The 21,733-nt window shown below is 42.2% G+C and overlaps 1 protein-coding gene across 1 annotated transcript; it reads right to left on the reverse strand.

Annotated features, from left to right (window-relative positions):
• Positions 1 to 11,795: 11,795 nt before the first annotated feature.
• LOC127771536 (defensin J1-2-like) lies at positions 11,796 to 13,073 on the reverse strand. Its single transcript, XM_052297458.1, has 2 exons — positions 12,893 to 13,073; positions 11,796 to 12,208 (listed from the first exon to the last, which is right to left on the reverse strand). The coding sequence occupies exons 1-2, from the start codon at positions 13,071 to 13,073 to the stop codon at positions 12,054 to 12,056; spliced, it is 336 nt and encodes a 111-aa protein (XP_052153418.1). The 3' UTR covers positions 11,796 to 12,053.
• Between the last annotated feature and the right edge of the window lie 8,660 nt (positions 13,074 to 21,733).

Below are 21,733 nucleotides of genomic sequence, written 5' to 3' on the forward strand. Positions count from 1 at the left end.
TCTGGCGTCGGGGGCGATGGCGATGGCAGTGAGTGGGGAACTGGCGACCACGGCGCTGGTAGCGGAACGGAGCAAGGCGCTGCTGAGCCGGGCGTCGCAGGCAGGGGCGAGCTTTGTCGGTGCCCGGTGTTGGCGGTTGTGGATCTCGGCATGTGGCGGTGAGCTTCCTTGCCGGCGAGGGCGACGAGCGAAGACATCGTCGTCGATGGTGCTCGAATGGCGGCGGTGCCGAGGAGAGTTGGCCGCGACGACAACTTTTTAGATAGACTAGCCACCATTTGGCGATGGGTGTGGGCAAGGGTGTGGTCCCTTGGAGTGGCCACTTGTGCCTTCTTGGCTTGGTTGATTGTCAATTTCTGTGATCGGCAATATATTTTATGGGGTGTGCAAGATCAAGGAGAGATGGTGACGCAGGGGTTTATCCTGGCTCAGGCCCTCAATATGAGGAAATATCCTACGTCCAGTGTGTTTTTCTCTGTATCTGGGTGGAAAATTAACCGAGAGGCCAAGAAGTCGGGTTGTTGAGATGATCCAACCTCGCGGGACCCCTGCCCCCTCTTATATAGGATGAGGGGGGAGGGTTACAAGGAAAGTATGTGATGGATTGCAACTAGATCATTCTATTCTATCTATGAAGATATGCATGATCCCTGAGATTTATATCTTATTCTGGATATCTCTCTTCCTCTATTTACAAGTATGCCGCATGGGCCTAGGACACTCGGCCCACACCATGCGGTCCGGCCCAAGGCTTGTCGTTGGGTACCCGGGTATAGTGTACTCCACATTGATGTACCTGGTGGCTTCTCTCTGGGGTTATGGCGCAAGCTGACAGATGATGGCCATTCTGACTACCTTTGGGTGGCGGTCCTTTTCCTTACCTTGCTAGCGCCCATAGTCTTTCTCAACTTCATGGGTGCACTGTAGGCTAGGTGTTTGGTGTTCTAGTTGTTAGATCCTGGCAGGTATCCTTTCTTGTACAGATCTGGCGATTCTCTATGTGGAACATGGTTAATCTTAGGTTTGGACTTGTGCCGGGATAACCTTATACGCTGGGTTTAGCTTGCCGACAGTGTTGTAAGGAGTGGTTTCGGCCGCCAAGATTGGTGCTATCACTCTGGCTTGTATCTCTTGCAACAACAAACACCTAGATCTTGTCTAGAAGTTCAAGTTAGACCACAATGGTTACAAGTGAAGCACTGCTAAATTAGCAATAAGATCCATGAAGTTTTGCTCCCTAACATTTCAATTTGTCCAAACAAGTCTTTAAACTATCATCTAGCTCAATGCAGCCATTTAACCCTCCCAAAAAACACAATTTGGGCATGCCATATCATCCTCGCATGCAAATAAAACAATATATCAAATGAACATTATATCGTTATATATATATATATATATATATATATATGTGCGTGTATATATATATATATATAGTATATGACAGAAAATAGAAAAAAAATAAAATTAAAATATAACAACGCACAAATTCATAATAGAAACAATGTTGGGCTGGCCCGATATTTTTAATTTGATTTTGTTTTTTCTTTCTTGTTCTTTATTATGATATTTGTAAGGGTAGAATGATTATTAAATTATTGCCCTTGCATGTGTGGATGATGTGGTAAGTCCACGTAGTGTTTGTTGTGGGTCCAAGGACTATAGATTTCAAGGATTTGTTTGACAAATTGAATTGTCAAGGACTAAACTGACCACGGAGTGAAACTTCAAAGACCATATTAGCTATTCACCCAATATATTCTTAATAATATTAAGATCATAGTTTTTTTTAAGTATGAAACCATTGTATATATCATTCCTTATTTGAAAATAGTGTAACAAACTATGGTAATTGACTTCAAATGCATGGTAATGAATAATCCTTATCACACTTTAGGTATGACTTTATTTGCTTGGTATTTTTAATTAAAACAATTAGATATTATTTAGAGGTAGTATTTGGCTATGTGCATCATAGATACGGATGTCAGGGATGTAACTCATTTTACTTTTTTTTGTGAAAAGTACTACTAGGGCCTAGTAGTATTTTTCACAAAATATATGAAGAAAAGAAATACAGGCTGTGCTTCTGTCCTCTTCAAAGAACAAACTGCACGGATTTTAAAGGAGATGAGATGGTAATTTTGTCTCTAGAGAGAAATACCCCGGATCCCAAGCCCATATGCATCCATTCAGTTGCTGCCCATCCTCCTCTCTCCCTCGTTCTTCTCCGCCTCTGATGCTGTCCAGCCTACAAAGGCCTATACGCCTAGCACACCAATTGTGCCTCCTTGTCGTTGTAGAATCGAATCACAATAACTAAGCCAATCAGAGGGGGCTGAATGGTTGATATACCCAAAAACTGAAAACTTTTAGCGGAAATAAAAGTTACCCTCAAATTCGACGGAGATCGGTCTGACCGAAACTGTCCTGCCGGTCTAACCGCGCCTGTGCCGTCGGTCTTACCGGTGTAGATCAATCGGTCTGACCGTCCTGAGATCGCCTGCCGCGCCTGTTGACTTCGCCGGTCTGACTGCAGGTCACCTGCCGGTCTGACCACCGTAATGCCGCCGGTGTGTCGCCGGTGAGACCGCCGAAACCCGGTGAAACACAAATCGAAGAACTCTTAAAGTAGAATGACAACTTTATTGCTTCTCTCTGTGTTTACAAAGTGCAACAACATCAGTCCTTATAAAAATTTCGACTAAACTCAAAACTCTAACTCAACTAACAACTCAATTCCTCTCAAAAGCGATACCGAGAAGCCTCACGCTCCCCCTCTATTTATACCCGAGGAAGACAGCCTAAAGCCACGAACCAAACTCATAATAGAAGTCCTAATCACCTTAGGAAACCCTCTAGTACAAGAAACAAACTTTACATAACCACTCATACCAAATTTGGATTCCTTCCAAATTCGACTCCGCATCCCATACGCACACAATACCTCCATCGTATGCCATATGGAATCTTCACCAACCACGTGTATTGAACTCTAGCCTTAGTATCCCGCATGATCTCTGACCACCACGGACGTCATCTTATCCCCAAGCCGACTCCCGGTCCATCACCGCAAATACTCTCCTGAGGGATCGAGTCACCTAGACATAAAATAAACAAAGAAACCATATTCCGAGACCAAGCTATCTCCAACTTGACTCCTTGTTAGCAAAACAGTATTACATACGCATAGTATCCATGTAGAAGCAATAATCATGAAACAATCACGGATATCCAAACAAACAACCCGAAACCGAAACCGACACAGGGTCGGCCGGTCAGACCGCGGGCTGCGCCGGTCTGACCGCGCGATACACGTCAGTCTGACCGGACCCAAATCCAGCACTACCTGTAGATTCACCTGTGAAATCCAATCATCTCCAAAACCACTTCGTAAATAAATTCCAAATATCAAAACCAATAATCTCCAATGCCAATTGTTCATCACAGAATAATAATCAAAAACACCTTTGATTTTACAGTTGTTTCTTGAATAGTAGTGGCAGGCTATCAGCGACCATGGGGCAAATTTTCTGCCAAGATCAGTGATATAAGCCGTCGCAACATCAATGCATTGCTCCATATGGATGAAAAGCTAATGAACTCATTGATGCTTGCTTCTCGGTCACATGGTGCAGTGCCAACAAAAACTGGATGATTGTACGCGAGAATGATTGGAGTTTTGGATGCATCTTTCTTTTTTATGTTTGTTTGTAAAACTGAAGTGCTCAATACGGCCATGTTTTTGTAGCGCGAACCAAATGCCATGGCCAGGTGCCAGGCGTTCATCATTGTGATGGCGACGAGCAGCAACACTTGCCGGTGCTTTGGTGTTTGATCCGGACTGATAGGATCAGAGATTAACTCCCTCATCGATGAAATTAATTACCCTTTATAAATGATGGTTAGGCTCTTAACTAACATTTTATCTGGGTCTCTCATTTTCTTTAAAATCTGTGCAGTGTTTTTTCTTTGAAGAGCAGCGCAACCATTCTAACATATTAATAACATGCATCATGCAAGGTTTCGGATCAGTCATCACATTGGGCAACAATTTACCACCTTGAAATTAATTTCACACTTAGAACGTCCTATCTGATAGGCAACTATATATGTGTCTTATCCTACAAGGCTATCGTTTACTACACCAAATACTGCATCATGCCCTTCTGCATCAGCATGCAAAATGCACAGCAAACAAACTCAAGCATTATTACGTACCTAGAACCTCAAGATGGTAGAATAGAAGATCTAATCTGTTTTTCTGTTTTGAGAGATAATGTTTGCAACCCACTACAGAAAACTATACATTGATTTAACTCTAATTATAACCAACAGCAGAAGAAATGCGTCAAAAAGCATATATTGACTCTACAGGTGCTGCCACTCCCCTATAAATCGAGTATAGCAAGCTTGTAATGAATCAATAAAATTTCGCTCCAAGTATTTACAGTGCCGGTAAGAATTTGCTTACAGTATCTATGCTTGCTCCTTAGTCCTTAGCAATGTTATCTCACAAGTAGTATAGCTTGTCTAGTACATATATCTTAGTGTTTCCTCAAAGATAATTGATATACCTTTTTATATATATGTTAAACTTATCCGTTGTCCATGAAAGATCTATATAGCACAAGTAGTCGATATTCTGAAGACGCATAAACTTTGTGATTGCACGAATTAATTAATCTCACTGTGAATGCGTAGGTTGAAAAAAGAAGATCTCCAAGATATCAAGCAATGAAGCTTGTGGTGTGTGCAATGCTCATGCTCGTGATCATCAGCTCTTGCACTGCTGCAACGTCCAAGGAGAAGAAAGGTGCAGAAATGAATCAACTGAAGGACGCCGTCGATCAGGCACTGGCCAAAGCTGGTCAGGTGAACTATGCACACTCAACAAATACTGATAATAATGGAAAAAGAACTCCCTGCCCACTCCCTTGCTAAGCTGTATACTGCACCGCCATGAAAGAATGCCTTTGCTATACAAAATCCGGATATAGATATGTATCGTAATACTGATCGACGTAATGGTATCATGCGTCAGCCCTGATCATGATGTTTATGTATGTGATGGAAGATATAACTAAATAAAAAAGGATGTAAAACAAGGTCCTGTCTTTCTATACTGAGAAGCATTTCTAAGTGTGTTCAGCAATTAATGGGGTCAAGTTAATTATCTGAGCAATGATCTTGGGATGTAATATTTAATTTCGTGGTGCTTGGATTTCATATCAGCGAGATCCTCCTGTATATTATGTACATTCAAGGTGTCATGTTCTATGTGGACACCATGTTGTCAGGGTGATTAGCAGGCAGAAACTTTTGTAAATTCGTAATTATTTATTCAAATTTTGCAATGAAAATAAATATTATGGATGCTTGAACCTACAACAATGAAATAAATTGTTACCAGCAAAGCCATCCATACACCCTTGCATCCTTTCAAGTTGTAATATGTTTAATTAATTTCAGCATGCAATATATGTTGGTCTCTGCCATCTCTACACGTCCGTGAGAAAATTGCAATATTTGGACTGCAAACATTGGTCAGACAATAGATTCACATACACATGACTATATATGTACAAACAACACCACATACACCCGTGAATGCGCTTAGTATATCTGTTCAAATAAACAGAATCCAGCAGCAATCTCTAACCTCAATAAAACCCTGTTAAAAATGCACCTGCATTTGCGTAGTATTCATGAGTAGATTTAAACCCTAATTGATTGAATCATACAATCACGACTCTATTAATGTTCCAGTAGAGGAGCGTTACCAATTGTTCTAGGATTCCACTACATTTACAAAGGCACTATAATAATTTCATTTTACTTGTATCCTTAAAATCTGTTGGTTCACTTTTTCCTCGTTCAATGAGCGTTGCCTTGTACGAGGGGCAACTTTTTAAATCTCCCATTTCCTTTCTCCTCTACCTCCATCTCCTCCATGATCTATGTGCCTTAATTCTTAGAGCTAGAAATTCAGGTCTTATTGCACCTGCAATAAGGGTGCTGCTATTCTCTAGTTTAGGCATAGGCACATTTGCAATGGGTCGAATGATTGGCTGTCTGGTCCTGGGGATCAGGTGTTTCGGTTTTTCGGTCTTGCGCTGCCGCACTGAACAGTGAGGGAGGGGCAGGGTTGAAAACGGTAGCGGTAATTACCGGCCGACCGGGCTACCGCTACCGAATTTGACTGATCGGACGCTCCGGAAACGGTAAATGTCAGAAACAGAAACAGTAAAAAACTATGGAAATGATATCGGAAATGGTTTGGTAATTTACGGACCGTTTTGTGAGGTTACACTACACAAGATCCTCACATCTCTGACGGGATACCTGTGACGGGCAAACGAAATGGTCACTGATGACCGTCACCTCTGACGGGTCATACGGGATGCCGTCATCGGTGAGGCATCCGGCTACGACCCGTCACAGGTAACTAGTCACCTGTGACGGGTTAAAAATAGAACCCGTCACAGGTGAGGTTACCTCACCTCAAACGGGTTTAAGTCCTAACCCGTCACAGGTGATTAGTTACCTGTGACGGGTCGCAACCAGACAGCCTGTCAGAGGTGAGGTTTACTCACCTCAAACGGCATTAAGTCCCAGCCCGTTTGAGATGACTTCTGCCACTGTATATATATGTCTCCTCTCCCAGCGGGGCCCACATGAGGAGATAAGGCCGGCCGGCTCCCTCTTCTCCACTTCTCCTCTATCTCTTCCACTTCTTCTCTATCTCTCCTCTCTTTCTCTGTGCCGTGGCGAGGGGAGGCGCGCCGGCGCCGGGCCGGCTGGGGCGGCGGCGGCCCGGCCGCCGGATCCGGCAGGGGCAGGAGGGGAGGCGTGGCGGCGGCCCAGCCGGCAGATCTGGCAGGGGCGGGAGGGGAGGCGCGTCGCCGAGTCGGCGGGGGCGGCGGCGGTGGCCCGGCCGCCAGATCCGGCAAGGGCTTGAGGGGAGGCGCGGTGGCGGTCTGGCTGCTAGATCCGACAGGGGAGAGGGGAGGGGCGGTGGCGGACGACGGATCTGGAGCCGTGGCACGGTGGCGGCCGACGGCGGGAGGGGAGGCGACCAAGGCCCGACGGCGGTAGCGGTCTCCACCTCCGCCGCCTCTACCGGTGACGCCTCCAGCCGTGCCTCTGCCTCCGCCCGCGCTAGCCGACAGCCACCTACACCTCCACCTCCGCCGGCGCCTCCCCCCGCATCCCGGCCACTAACGCCACCGACGCCTCCCCTCCCGTTGTCGGCCGCCCCCGCGCCACCGCGCCTCCCTCCCACCCCTACCGGATGCGGGAGATCTCCGGCGGATCTTCTTCGTCCCTGAGGATCGGTGGTGGTCGCCGGTGGTCGCCTCGAGGTGGTGGGTGCCAGATCCGGTCTCCAGGTGGTTCAGGACCACCGGATCTGGAACCCCCGGGCTCCGACCGCTGCCTCCTTCACCGTCCAAGCTCCTTCGCCGGTCGCCTCCCCCCGTAACCTTCTTGACGCCAGATCCGCTGCCTCCATCCACGTACGAGCTCAGATCCATTGCCAGCAAGTCCTCTTTCACCCATGTATTTTGTCTTGTGCTGTTTATATTGTTCCAATTGTTGCTACTGTAATTGATGATTCTGAGTCCTATGGTGATTGAGATTCTTGTGATTTTGTTTTGTGATTGGGACAACTACAATGGAACAAAGAAGAATTGTGACGAATTTTTTGATTTGTGAATGCCAAATGCAATCGGACGAAATGAATGTGACGGTAACCTAGGAGGACGGTGTTTCTCTTCTTTTTTTCCCCCTTTTTTTCACACCAGTGACGGTCCCAATTAGTTGGGCCATTTGAAGTGACTCTCACCTGTGACGGGTTTTGGTTGGGACCTGTCAGAGGTGACTCTCACCTGTGACGTGTTTTAGTTGGGGGCCGTTTGAGGTGGCTCTTATTTCTGACGGGTCTTCACCTGTCACAGGTGACTCAAGTCATCAGTGATCACTAATCTCTGACCGGGAGCTGAACCCGTCAAAGTTGAGGGTTTGAGCCCGTCAGTGCTGACCTGATCCAGTGTACTGTTACCGTATTATCCCGGTAATTACCGTTTATATATTCCGGTAAATTACCGTTTTTACAAACATCACTGGCCGGCTGGCCCAAGTTATTTTTCTTTGGCCCATTTTCTCAGCCCAACAAAAGCTGTAAATCCCTAACCCTAGAGCTACCCAATCCCCCAGTCGACCTGTCCTAAGTCCCAACCAGCGTCGTCGTACTCTTACGCGGTGGCACGGCGGCGCCAGCACAGTGACAGCTCTGGTCCGTTCCCCAGCGATGATTGCGCTAGCCGGCTAAGCTTCCTCACGACGTCGCCTCCTATTGGGGCCGCCCCCACCACCTCACGGCAGCAATGCCCTCTAGCATGCCGTTCGGGAGCTTGCCGGCCGGCTCAGCAAATATTGTAGCTGGTGATGATACAGTTGTTGAAGAAAATGATGACCATGATGAGTTGCATCCGGTCCAACAATGTTGCTGTTGCTCTGTGGAGTATAAGAGAACTTGCTATGTGCCTGTGTTTATGTATCTCGTATTATTATGCTTTATCTTTATGAACTTGGGGAATAATTCCCGTCAGATTTATAGTTATCGTCGAATACGATACATTTATAATTATCGTCAAATATTTATAACCATTCTAGATTGCTAGCTAAATATGTGTTGTTATTGTTCGATGTTTCCAACAGTAATTATCGACTTCCGATCGATACCGATATGTTTCCGATTGAATAATTCTGTTTTAGATTTACTGATATTTCCGATATCTTTTCCGTTACCGGGTTATCGTTATCGATTCCGTTTCCGAAAAATAATATGGTTGCGGTAATGGTTTAGGGTGTTTCCTGATCGTTTCCGACCTTTTTCACCCCTAGGGAGGGGTACAAGGATTTCTCTGCTTTTACAATTATAGATACATGGATTATTGTATGCACAGTTTACTCTAACATAATAAACGGTATGTTTTTTTCCCAAAAACATTCATATTGATATTTTCTAGAGAAATCCATTCGACTTTATATTATTTAGATCTCGTTCGTTTGTGCCCTTAAACGTAACTTGACAACATCCGAAGACCCTACTAGTTATCGATCGTTGTCTTTAATTTGCACACATGTACCATCCTCAACGTCGTGCTGGACAACAGCAGCATCCCATCCAGCATGCAGTCTACGATAGGGTTCAATATTTTAGTTTTAAATTTCGGAAACTTTTCCCAGCAGAAAACTGATTTCAGGGTCCGGACATAAAATTATTTCTTCCGACTATTTCGTTTCTTTTATGAATTTAACAAAATTTATTCAAATGGCACAATGCCATCTTGACCTTGTCTGGACAGGTTGTGGCCTTTTAATTTCCAGCTCTTCTCGAAAGCTATACCTGGGTAGCTTCCAACCTTCATCACAGCAGACATCATATCTTCATGGGAGGTCAATTTTTATCAAGAAATTGTCCATTTTACTCCGAAATTTTTCACAGGAGCACTTAACCCCCTAAATAATTTCTCAGCTTATTTTACACCCGAATTTTTATAAATGGTTTACTTTACTCCCTAACGATATTTTTTTCCTTTTCATTTCTCTCTATATTGATCATGTTTTCAAATTTGGGAGATTAGTGTATGCATTATAATTATCTCTTCATTATTTTTTTGGAATTTTTTAAACGTTGTTTACATTGTTTGGAAGCACTGAGATCAATTTAAACATCAAGGTTTTAAATTTTAAGCAAATAGTCATGAAAAATTTTGAAAAGATTTTAGAACTTTGATAATTCTGTCACTATGGCTCTTCAAAATTTAAGATTAAAATACGACTCATATAAAGAGAACAATTTTAATAGTTTCAAGGTAAAAGGAGTCGAAAAAATAGTTTAAGAGTTAAGTGATCCAATGAAATAGTTTAGGAGAGTACATTGGATTTTCTTAATTCCATTTATCATTGAACGATAGAAATCTGGCCTTTATGTCTGCATGTGGATATATATAAAACCAAAACCAAAACCTGCAGTGAGCTTACTACTCCCTAATCTCGTCAATCAAATTTAATTTCCATGACCTGCATTCACAATTTTTTGTTAGGATTTAATCTTTCTATTCTCCATTTTGTTATCACTGCAATACTCAAAACTTAATGGTTGAGTGTGGAAACCCAAAAATATCTCAAATACCAACACTTAGTCATTTTTGGGCATCCAAATTAATCACTTCACATGGTTGTAGATCAACGGTCTTACAAATTCTATGATACCACTTATTATAACGGATACAGAAGGTTTGATGGTTTTGATAACCTTTTTATAATCATCTGTGACGAAGTAGTATTTACTTAAAAGGTTCAAATTGGAACCATGAAGAACTGATGAATGACTGGATAGAACCTAGAAGGAACGCAGAGGGAGTAATTTAGTACACCATATTACTTCTCAGTTTTTTCAAAAAGATGATAATCCCTCCTTTTTTAAGTATATGGTATTGTTAACTTTTATACATAAGTTTGGCCATTTGTCTTACAAAGAAAATTTACATAATTATTATTTGTTTTGGCATTACAGGTAGTCTATCTATAAGCATCACTTATATTTTTTCATATTTGCACAAAACCTTTGAATAAGATAAATAATAAAAACGTATGTCCAAAATTTAGCGGTGACAAATATGTTAAAAATGGAGGGAGTATTACCTCCCAAGTCACAACTTATGCAATTACTTTTTTAATTAAACTGATAGCATACTGATCAATCCAATGTCCTAAAACGTATACTGCAAAACGTAATAATTTGATGAGGTGTTGCTTCTTCATCATCTTGCACATGCACAGTACCCTATCACCTAATTTGCTCTTTAGCCCATCAAATGTAGGTAGAGAAATACTCCATCCACTAATTTTCCGTCATTTCTGCAGTTTGTCCACTTGATATTGTCGATCGTGCATGATCTTTTTTCCAATGAGTAGTGATTACAATGCCATGAACACCATCGCATACTCCAGGCATTGCCTAGAATACAGTATTGTTAACCTCCTATAAATATCATAAAAATATCCTGAGTAATATACAAATTAAGACTTGGCGATATATATGCACTTCAAATTCGTAGGTGTGTGATTCTTACATAGTTCATGAATTAGACAAATCTGTTTATATATGTTTACAGATTACTACTGCTTGTTGTTATGCTCATCTAATTTTTCTTCTAATTTTTATTTGGTTTTGCACGCAGATACCAAAGGATCCCAAAGTATGAAGCCTGCTCTTGTTACTGTACTCGTTGTTCTTCTTTTGATTACAACTTCCACTGCTCTGGCAAGGAAGTTGGCTGCAGATGATGGACAGCAGAAAGCCGAGTCACAGGCGAAATCGGAGGTTAACATCGATGGAAAGCCATCTTCTGGCTATGGTGAACATGTCTGCCCAAGAGACATGTATCCCAATTGCTTCCAAAGGATGAAGAAGCTCACTTCTTCTAATCACCTCGGATGAAAGGAGAATTTCATCACAAGGGGGAGGTTTGGGTTATACATGTAAATCATCTATATATTCCGGATGTGTGAGTGTGTCCATTCCATATCCTCCTATCTTCTGCTTAACTTCATGGGTTAACTAGTTATCATGGTATGCTTATTAAAGCACTTCCCTAATTTGTACTGGAATAAACAGAACTGAAGGAAGCTAATTTGGTTATTGATTCAACAAGCAAAAACGGACTTCCTTTCATGTTTGATCTACCTGGAATGCATGGTTTAGGTTATTATTGTCGTGGAAAGATATGTCCATCATGGATAGAGAGTAAGGAATCGAATTGGGGTTAATTATCTTCAACAAAAGAAAAAACAATACAATTAATACTCAAACCACAAAAAATAGAAAGAAAAGATTACATGAAACAGAAAATTGTTACAGGTAGTATTGTAGCCGAGATGAATGAAAACCTTCTGGCTCTATTAGAGCGAAGGTTTATTCATTGAAGCATGCAAGATAGATAGGTTGCAATTTCGCGCGGTTATTCGGATTAACCACTTGACTAGCAATCCTTGGTACACATGCAGCGGCGCCGGAAGCCGCTGCACTTGCCTCCGGAGAAGCCCTCAGTCAGGCACACGTTGGCGCAGTTGGCCACCATCATGCAGATCCCCTTGAACTCGTTGCTTGGCGTCTCGCACTCCCTTGCCTGTGCAGCTGGTACCATCTCAAACAACAAAATATTAACATGGCTAAAACATGAAATCATGGTTTTTCATCCATATATACCAGACCAGATAAGTCGTCCTAATAATACACCATGTCAACTGAATATGTGTTATAGTATTTCTACCACCAGCGGAAGTCACAAAATTGAAATTTAATGATGTTGGAATGTATGTGACACTGACGCAAAAAGTTAGAAGCCAAAAAATATTAGGCCAAAAATCCTTTCAATTTTTGGTAGACGAAAGAAAACAAAATCTGGTATTATGATCTATACACATGAATATATGGATTGTCCACCAAAGGAAGGGGTCAAATTAGGTAGTTGGTTCTAAATATATGTGATTTCGGACTTAACCAGATCATATTTAGAATAATAACTCGCAAACTGAATTTCATAAAGTGCTATACATATAGGATGACATGACAGAATGGAACTATTGGTTGTTCTATTGTTTATTCAGCAAAGTTCAGTGGTTTCTCCCAAACTAATTATGTCGTCTCTTTATATTTCTTCAGTATCAAAACTTATTAGGTATGTGCCAAACATAAAGAGGCAGCAGATGGTGTAAACAATTTCCGTTATCTAAGAAAATGAACAAAAAGCTGGAACAACATGGAAAAGGATGTAAACCACATGTAGCTAACTCAGATATGTATATGCTCCTACTGTACCTGTGGTGACAACGAGCAGGAGGAGAACTACAATTGTTGGGAAGAACTTGCGTGATGTCTCCATTTTGATCGATTTGTCTTTGTGTTGATGATCAAATTTGGCACTAGTATTGAATGCCTTGTAACTATGATAATTGAAGTGATTGTGGCGAGGTTTATATATAAAGAGAGCCAATATCATGCAAGTAACGAGAACCTTAGGAAATTTATAAATTGTATGTATATTTTTTTAACTGAGCACTCTATATATAGTTTTCCGGTTATTATTAGTAAAAAGGTGGGTGGCATTGCGACTTTTGCTGTGAATCGGACATTCTTTTCACCATGCACATAGAGGTTTTTTCATAATTAAATGTTTTGATTTCTAGATATAGATTAAATATATATATATATATCCCTATATATAGGGAGATACTATACTATACCTAGGGTGTAGTACAGCTAAAACACACCCACACCCCCTCCCCCACAGCGCTCCACACCCCCCCACACACACCCCTTCCCCCCCCCCCCCCAACACCCTCCACCCTCCCTCCCTCCCGCACGTCTGCCTATCTATTTTTTTTACCACCACTATCCTCTCTCTTTTTAATTTTCCGTTTTTTATGGATCTCGAGATCGACAATGCATGGAGGAGAGCAGTATCCACGCCGCCGCCTCCTCCATAGCAGTTCTACGCCGTCGTCGTCTCTTCCACCGTGCAGCCCCTTGTCCCAATCCTCCACGGTGGCCTGCGGTCCGGGACTGGAGTGCTGACATCCAGTTTGCAGCGGCAGCGAGGAGGAGAGGCGACGGTCATGGTTCTCGGTGGAGCAGTTGAATGGTGCATGTTTGTTCGATCGCTTGGCTTTTTACTCACTCTAATCTAATCTTGATACTATCGTTGAATCGATCTGAATCCACCCGTCTGCACGTACACATACGTGCCCTCGATCGAGTGCTAGATTGCGCAATTAGTTGGTGTTTTATTTTGCTACATGATCTGTCTGCTCGATTGATCTCTATAGACTATAGCTTCTGCCTTTTTTTGGAGGAAGCACAGCTGCTGTGTTTGGTCAACTAATTGCAGCTTATTTGCCGGAGCCAGATATGTGTTGATTGCTGTGTTCCTTCATGAGTTTGTATAATGTACATGCATGTCCCATTGATCCATCGTGGATCAATTTGTTCCTGTTTGGCTAGTTGCATCTTCCTTGCTGCGCTTTAATTTGCACTGGGCTAAATTAAGCTATACACTTCAATTAACCCAAAGTTCAACCCAGTGATGTTTTAGCACCTGTGCAGTGATGTTTTAGCATCTGGAAACACCTTTTTCTATTTTTATTGTGTGACTGAGCTGAACATAATAATTTCACAAATTTGTTGAGTCAGGCCTGTTGAAAACATATAGTTGCTGGCTGTTTTGCTTCCAGTTCCATAATCATTTTGTTTCCGTTCATATCCTTGTGCATTTTTAATACATAGCATCTGCAATTATTGAGGAAATCAAATGCAATTTTCAGTTTTGTTTCATTCTACCTGTAATTCTGTATCCGTTTTTGTTCAGATATTTAAGTGTGAAACAAACTTACTGTGAGAAATTATACTCCTTTCTTTTACATGCTCCCACAAGCTGTTGATGTGCCATTCAAACTAATCTTTCTGTTTGTGTTGTCATGCTCTGTGATTTTAATTTCCTAGCAACAACATGATGAATTAGGAGCCTACCTGATATTTCAGTTTTATAACTACACATTATTCTTGAGCAAAAGCATAACATGATTAGGAGGCTCTCTGAATTTTTTCCTCATCCGGAGAGGCAGAAAGTGGTGTCCTCCTGTCAACTGCGTTGGTGCATGTCAGGTCCAGGGAGGAGTGACGGCGAGGATGGCTTCACGGTGGTGACGACGATAATGAGGCAAAGCACAGATTCAGGGGAGACTTGGCACAGCAAGCCAAAGTTTGCGCATGTTTCAAACGGAATGTTGAGAAGCATCGATTTAATAGTAATTTAGTTACTAAGAGACAATATGTTGTTGAACTATCAGTGTAATAGTAACTTGGTTACTATGAGAAACTTTGTGGCAAGATCAATATATATATATATATATATATATATATATATATATATATATATATATATATATATATATATATCTTTTACGTTTTACCCACAAACAAAACTTTTAGCAGGATGAGAGATAAGTCCACCACAACTGCACATCAACTGGTCTATCGAACTATGCATGACAATGAAATTTGATATTAGCTGATAATGTAGTTCAGCTTTGGTATACATCGATTGAAGGATCATTGTCCGCTTGCAAAGACCAAAGATCGAATTTCTGCAGTTATTGGGGCTTACTGAACAACCAATCTTAGTAAGCTAAGCTGGCCTCTAAAGTCTAAAGTCCTAAACAGAGAGAAATGCGAAAAAACTGAACAAGAAAGGGTGACACTATACCACAAATACGTGGCCAGGTGAGCGTCAGCAAAATTATTTACTGAAAATGGCTTGGCGTCATATCTGTGGTGCCACAGTTTGAGGGCTTGTTAGCTGGTACCGATCGACATATTGCCACATTAATTTGAATATATACCAAGCTCTGCCACAAGTGTGTCCAATAATTTGCTAGCTACATCTTAGGTAAGTTTTGCCAAATAATTTAAACAGGTGATGCACAAGGGTCAGGGCATGTACAACGGCATTTAATAACAGGTTCTGTTCGTTGTCATGAAAGTAAATTTGGTGATGTGAAAAAGGAGAGAGAGAAAAGGAAAACATGGTTGTTATGTATGACAACGGTTCAAAGTTATGCATGACAACGGTTCAAAGTCGACTCTTATCATTTACCATAGAAAATTTTGTTGCATGGGATGGACACAAGAAAAAAAATGGTAATAAGAAATTATTTTAGTGCATTAATTAATGGTTAAGAGATATTGTTGTCTGTATTATGATAGGAGGATAGTTTGTAAGCAATATGTATTATATGTTAACTAAAAGCCCACACCGGGTTCTATCTCTCTTTATACATGCCCTAAGGGTAACATGTTAAAATTGTGACGGCAAACCATATGTTCACCTAAGAAACCGTGACAACGTAAGACATGGAACCAATTCAACTGACCTTAGATGCTCCCGTATATTTCGATTGTAGTGTGGTCAATGAAAACAAGACTTAGTAAATTACTCCGTACAATTATATAATTACAAGAAATCGGATAATTAGGGACCAATCTTAAAAAGTTCTTGTCACATTGCCTGTGATTATGTCTGGTGTAGTGTGAAAAATACCTTTTTTTCGTTAATAGTGGCATTCCTTGGTTCCCTTGAAATAGATTGGCATTCAGCAACTCCATGCAAGGACCATAAACCCAACTCCAAACGATGTCTCTCACGCTGATCGTGTTGGAAAGGTAGACTCATGCACGATCTCTCGCACATATTCCTTCCCCAATAGCGCAAGCTGTCCAATGCCACCAGCCCTGCCGGTGCTATTGGGTATCGGTCACTGCATGCCTCTCACTCAACACTGGCCTCTCCTGCACCAATTTCAGCTGTTGTATATCCCCGCTAGCCCAACTCTTGTCTCAAATCCTGTCGCTCATACATTATATGATGAAACGCCTCCTCACTATCCAATGCAAGTGCTTTAATTTGTACGGGATCACTACTTCCAATCTTTCTTATAGTTGCTTCCACATATCGGGTTGGTTTTTTATGAATCGGCACATATGTGTCCTTTCCCACACAACCATCTGATGGCTCAAGGCTAAAACAGGCACTAATGGACATGACTATATCAATGTTGTTTATAAGTATTGATGAGGCACTTATCACTATGGGCATGTGTCTTAAATTTTTCAAATTTAGGTCAAAGTGACCAGTGCTGAGTCTGGCTATGGACCAATGCTAATAAGCACCTTATTTGTGCCGCTGCTAACTACCAATTGGCACTGACCATATTTGTGCCGGTTTTAGATATGAGCATAACTTTCTCATTCAATCTCGGATTAGAAGAAACTTTATATGAAAATTGTAGCTCTCTGTGTGATCGACTATTTTGTTGTTGACAACTTATTGGTTCAAGTTACTTAAATGTTCAAATCCATGATTTAAATATCACATATAAATGGTCAAAAGACGGAAAATATAGCCGCTACTATACCGTGAATATTTTTTTTCCTTCACTTTTACCACTTTTTTTTTCATCAAGTAACTTGGCCATATATTGCAATGGTTTTCTTCACTTGTTACGTCTTTTTTCTTCATCTAGTAACTTGTCCAAATATTGCAACGGCATAGACCCATAAAACAGAGGATGGGTTGGGAGTGTAATACTATGTTGGCCATGTACTGCTTGGTTTTTCTCGATAGGGTGGTGTTTCGTTCTCTGCACGAGGCTAGGAGGAGTAGACAGACCACTCTGTTTTTAAGGGGATAAGTCCATTTTACACCCCCGAACTCCTGTCTTTGTCTAAAATTCACCATAAATTATAAAACCGGCTATTCAACACCCTCTAACTATCAAAACCATTCAATTTATCCCCATATTGTTGACTAGGCGGTTTTTGCCTACGTGGCAATTGACATGGCAGTCCAATCAAAAATATATATGTAAAAAACATGAGGCCCACATGTCAGATAAGCTTTCTCCTCTTCCTCTCTTCTTCTCTCGATCCATCCTCTGCCTTCTCTCACCGGTGCTGGGGGAGTTGGAGCTCGACCTTGCCGACGCATGCAGCAGGAGGCACTCAGGGAGGTGGAGGGCTGCTAGAGCTCGAGCTCGCCGGTCCATGCAAGGGAGGTGGACGGCAGCCAGAGGTCGAGCTCGCCGGCAACATGGGCTCTAGCGTCGCCTGCTCCTCCACTATCTCCACCTTTGCCTCAGGCTTGGGCTCCGCCACTGCCCTCATCGCCGCTCCCGCCTCCTCTTCCGCTGCCACTGACAAAGATAAGAGAGGAGAGAGACAGGCAGAGAGAAAAGGTCCCTCGACGCGGCGGCGGCCTCACTGAGTTCACCTTGCAGCTACGGCGGCAGAGCCTAGATGGAGCATGGATAGGAGCCCGAGCTGCGTGCTTGGCTCCGGCGATCTCCACGTTGCCGACGCCTCAACCCATAGATCTAGACCACGTCAAGCTCGACACCGAACCTGGCTTCTTCGAGCTCGGCCGAGAGGGCTGGCTCCGTCGTCCTCGTTAGTACAAGAGAGGAGAGAGCGTGAGGAAAGGGATGGTGCAACGATGGAAGTCGGCCGGCAGCGTAACGGCAAAAGGGACCGAGAACTGGGGACAGGTCGAGTAGCTTGCCAACAGCTCCGGCTCCTCCACCGTGTTTGTCGTTGCTAGCCGCCCCGTCATCGAGTCATGCATCGTCGATGATGTCCTTGCTACGGCGCTCATGGAGACGGAAGCGATGTGCTTCTATCCAGCTTCTTCCCAGGGATGATGAATTGGAGAAAGAGAACAGAAAGATTGGAGAGGTGGTTCTGACATATGGGGCCATTTTTTTATAATTTTTAACTTCTTTTTACATGCGGCATCCTACATGGCATCAAAACCAGGTTACAAACCACCAAGGGATGTAATGTGCCCGGTATTAATAGCTGGAGTGTGTTAAATACCCGGCTTTAAAGTTTGAGGGCGTATTTTATACAAAATGAATAATTAAGGGGTTAAAATAGACTTCTCCCTTTTTTTAAGTCATAAGGATTATTATCCAATTATTTTTCTTCTTTACATGTATTGTCCAATTCTTTCTCTCTTCATCTGCTTTTAACTTTGTTTTCTAAAGAAAAGGATTTAAGAAATTAACATTTATTTTAAACCATACAAGTTTTTAAATTGTAGAAAATAGAAAATATTAATAATTTGCCATAATATATTATCTACAGTTGTTTTCGTTTCATGTAAAAATATTTGTCATTTTTACTACTACCAGTAATACTTTGCTTAAGATAAGGCTTTGTAAGTGTGTCAATTAGCCATCCTAAAATTTTTGCCTCAACGAGTGGCGCGCGGCACTAGCCTTGTTCACGAGTGGCAGCCATTTGTCATGGCCATTGTGAGGGAAATGACAATTATTACCCAACATACCTCTTATATGTTCTATGTGTCGATTTCGATGGAGCTCCTTCCATCAAGATCGTCGGTCTTCCCTTCTTACTCTATGCGCTCTCATCAACTACTCAGATGTACGAAGGATGAGAGCACATTAGATGACGGTAACAACACGACGTGCACAACAATAGTGATGAGCAGCGTGGCAGCGATGAGTAGATGGTGCACCATGTCTGCATTTTCCTTTTGCAGATTATTCATATCTGGTATATAATGTGTGAACCGACAGAGATCATGCTATCTCTAATGGTTCTTGAGCCGTTACAGACGACTCTCAGGGATAAAGGAACTGTCACATGATTTATACCCTTTTCAACCGCAATTGATGTTGTATTAATGTATTGTGTTATCTGAGACTGAACTTTTCTTACTTCCAAACATGAATATATACTTCCATTGAAACATTACACAAACATAGAGTACAATATACAGTTGACTGGACCGTACTAAGATCCCAAAAAATAATTAAAAAAAACTGAGAGAAAGAATTGATTAGTACGTCCTCGTATTATTCTGACATATATAATTAGAAGGGCAAAAAAAAAAGCTACTCCACGCATTAAGCTTGAAAAATTATTCAAATTTGTTGAGTTGTGATCCAAATTCATTTGCACTTAATAAAGGCCAGCTTCTACCGTAGTGGAGCAGAGGCCCGTCACCGGGAGGCTTGGGCTATGCACCTGGGGACGCCCGGGGGTGCGGGGGCGGAGCCCCCGCGAAACGGATCGTCATCCCTTTTAGGGTTCCACCATATATATATACCTCTTGTAAGCCGCCGTGCGGCGTTGTAACCTCACCCTAGATATAGTGAAGATATTTTGTTGGCTAGCGCCCGTGGTTTTTTCTCTCCTGTTTTGGGAGGGTGTTTCACGTTAAATCTCGTGTCTTCTATGATTGATCTATTGTTCTTTATCGTTTGTTTGCTTATCGTTTCCTAACAAGTGGTATCAGAGCTTGTTCTCAGATTAGGGTTTCGTGATGGTGTCGATGAAGTATGATCTACCACTGCTAGACTACAAGACGAGATTCTCGCTGTGGCAAGTCAAGATGCGGGCTGTTCTGGCGCAAACTTCGGATCTTGATGAGGCGCTGGAAAGCTTCGGGAAGAAGAAAACGACTGACTGGACCGCTGAGGAGAAGTGGAAAGATCGTAAGGCTCTGTCGCTAATCCAACTTCATCTATCTAATGATATTTTGCAAGAAGTGTTGTAGGAAAAGACTGATGCAGAACTTTGACTCAAACTGGAATCGATCTACATGTCTAAAGATCTAACCAGTAAGATGCATATCAAGATGAAGTTGTTCTCGCACAAGTTGTAGGAGAGTGGTTCTATGTTGAACCACATATCGGTCTTCAAGGAGATCGTTGCCGACCTAGTGTCGATGGAGGTACAGTTTGATGATGAAGATTTTGGTCTTTTACTGTTATGCTCACTGCCTAGTTCATATGCAAATTTTCGTGACACCATACTTTTAAGCCGTGATGAACTAACCGTAGTGGAAGTTTATGAGGCGCTCCAAGCAGTGAGAAGATGAAAGGTATGGTTCAGTCTGATGCGTCATCCTCTAAGGGCGAAGCATTGCAGGTCAGAGGCAGATCTGAGCAGAGAACCTACAACGACAGCAATGATCGTGACAAGAGTCAGAGTAGAGGCCGTTCTAAATCCAGAGGTAAAATGTTCTGTAAGTATTGCAAAAAGAAAAATCACTTCATTGAAGAATGTTGGAAACTGCAGAATAAGGAGAAAAGGAAATCTGATGGTAAGGCCACTATTGTTACCAGTGCTGAAAACTTTGATTCAGGAGATTGTCTTGTTGTTTTTGCTGGTTGTGTTGCTAGTCATGATGAATGGATACTTGATAGTGCATGTTCTTTTCATATATGCATTAACAAAGATTGGTTTAGTTCTTACAAGTCTGTGCAGAATGGAGATGTTGTGCGCATGGGAGATGATAACCCACGTGAGATCGTGGGCATTAGCTCCGTTCAGATCAAGACTCATGATGGCATGACACGCATGCTGAAAGATGTGAGACACATACCAGGGATGGCGAGAAATCTCATCTCCCTCAGCACACTTGATGCAGAAGGATACAAATACTCTGGTTCAGGTGGAGTTGTAAAGGTATCGAAAGGTTCTCTTGTTTACATGATTAGTGATATGAATTCTACAAACTTATATGTCCTTAGAGGAAGTACATTACATGGTTCTGTTACCGCTGCTGATGTTTCTAAAGATGAACCTAGTAAGACTAACCTGTGGCACATGCGTCTTGGACATATGAGTGAACTTGGTATGGCAGAATTGATGAAGAGGAACCTGCTGGATAGCTGCACTCAGGGTAACATGAAGTTCTGTGAGCACTGTGTTTTTGGTAAGCACAAGAGGGTAAAATTCAATACCTCAGTTCATCACACCACAGGTATACTTGATTATGTACATGCTGATTTGTGGGGGCCCTCTCGTAAGCCCTCTCTTGGTGTTGCTCGTTATATGTTTACCATTATTGATGATTACCCTAGAAAAGTGTGGCCTTATTTCCTGAAACATAAAGATGATACATTTGCTGCTTTTAAAGAGTGGAAAGTCATGATAGAAAGGCAAACTGAAAAGGAGGTAAAAGTACTTCGCACTGACAATGGTGGTGAATTCTGTTCGGATGCTTTTGTTGATTATTGCAGGGAGGAAGGCATCGTTAGGCATCACACCATCCCGTACACTCCACAGCAGAATGGT

This window comes from Oryza glaberrima, chromosome 4, assembly GCF_000147395.1.
Source record: "Oryza glaberrima chromosome 4, OglaRS2, whole genome shotgun sequence".
Lineage (NCBI taxonomy): Eukaryota > Viridiplantae > Streptophyta > Magnoliopsida > Poales > Poaceae > Oryza > Oryza glaberrima.

Coding starts and splice junctions, on each gene's coding strand:
- LOC127771536 (XM_052297458.1), bottom strand. CDS start 13,073: ATGATATTGGCTCTCTTTATATATAAACCTCGCCACAATCACTTCAAT. Junction 12,209..12,892: donor CCTGCTCGTTGTCACCACAG/GTACAGTAGGAG, acceptor AGATGGTACCAG/CTGCACAGGCAAGGGAGTGC.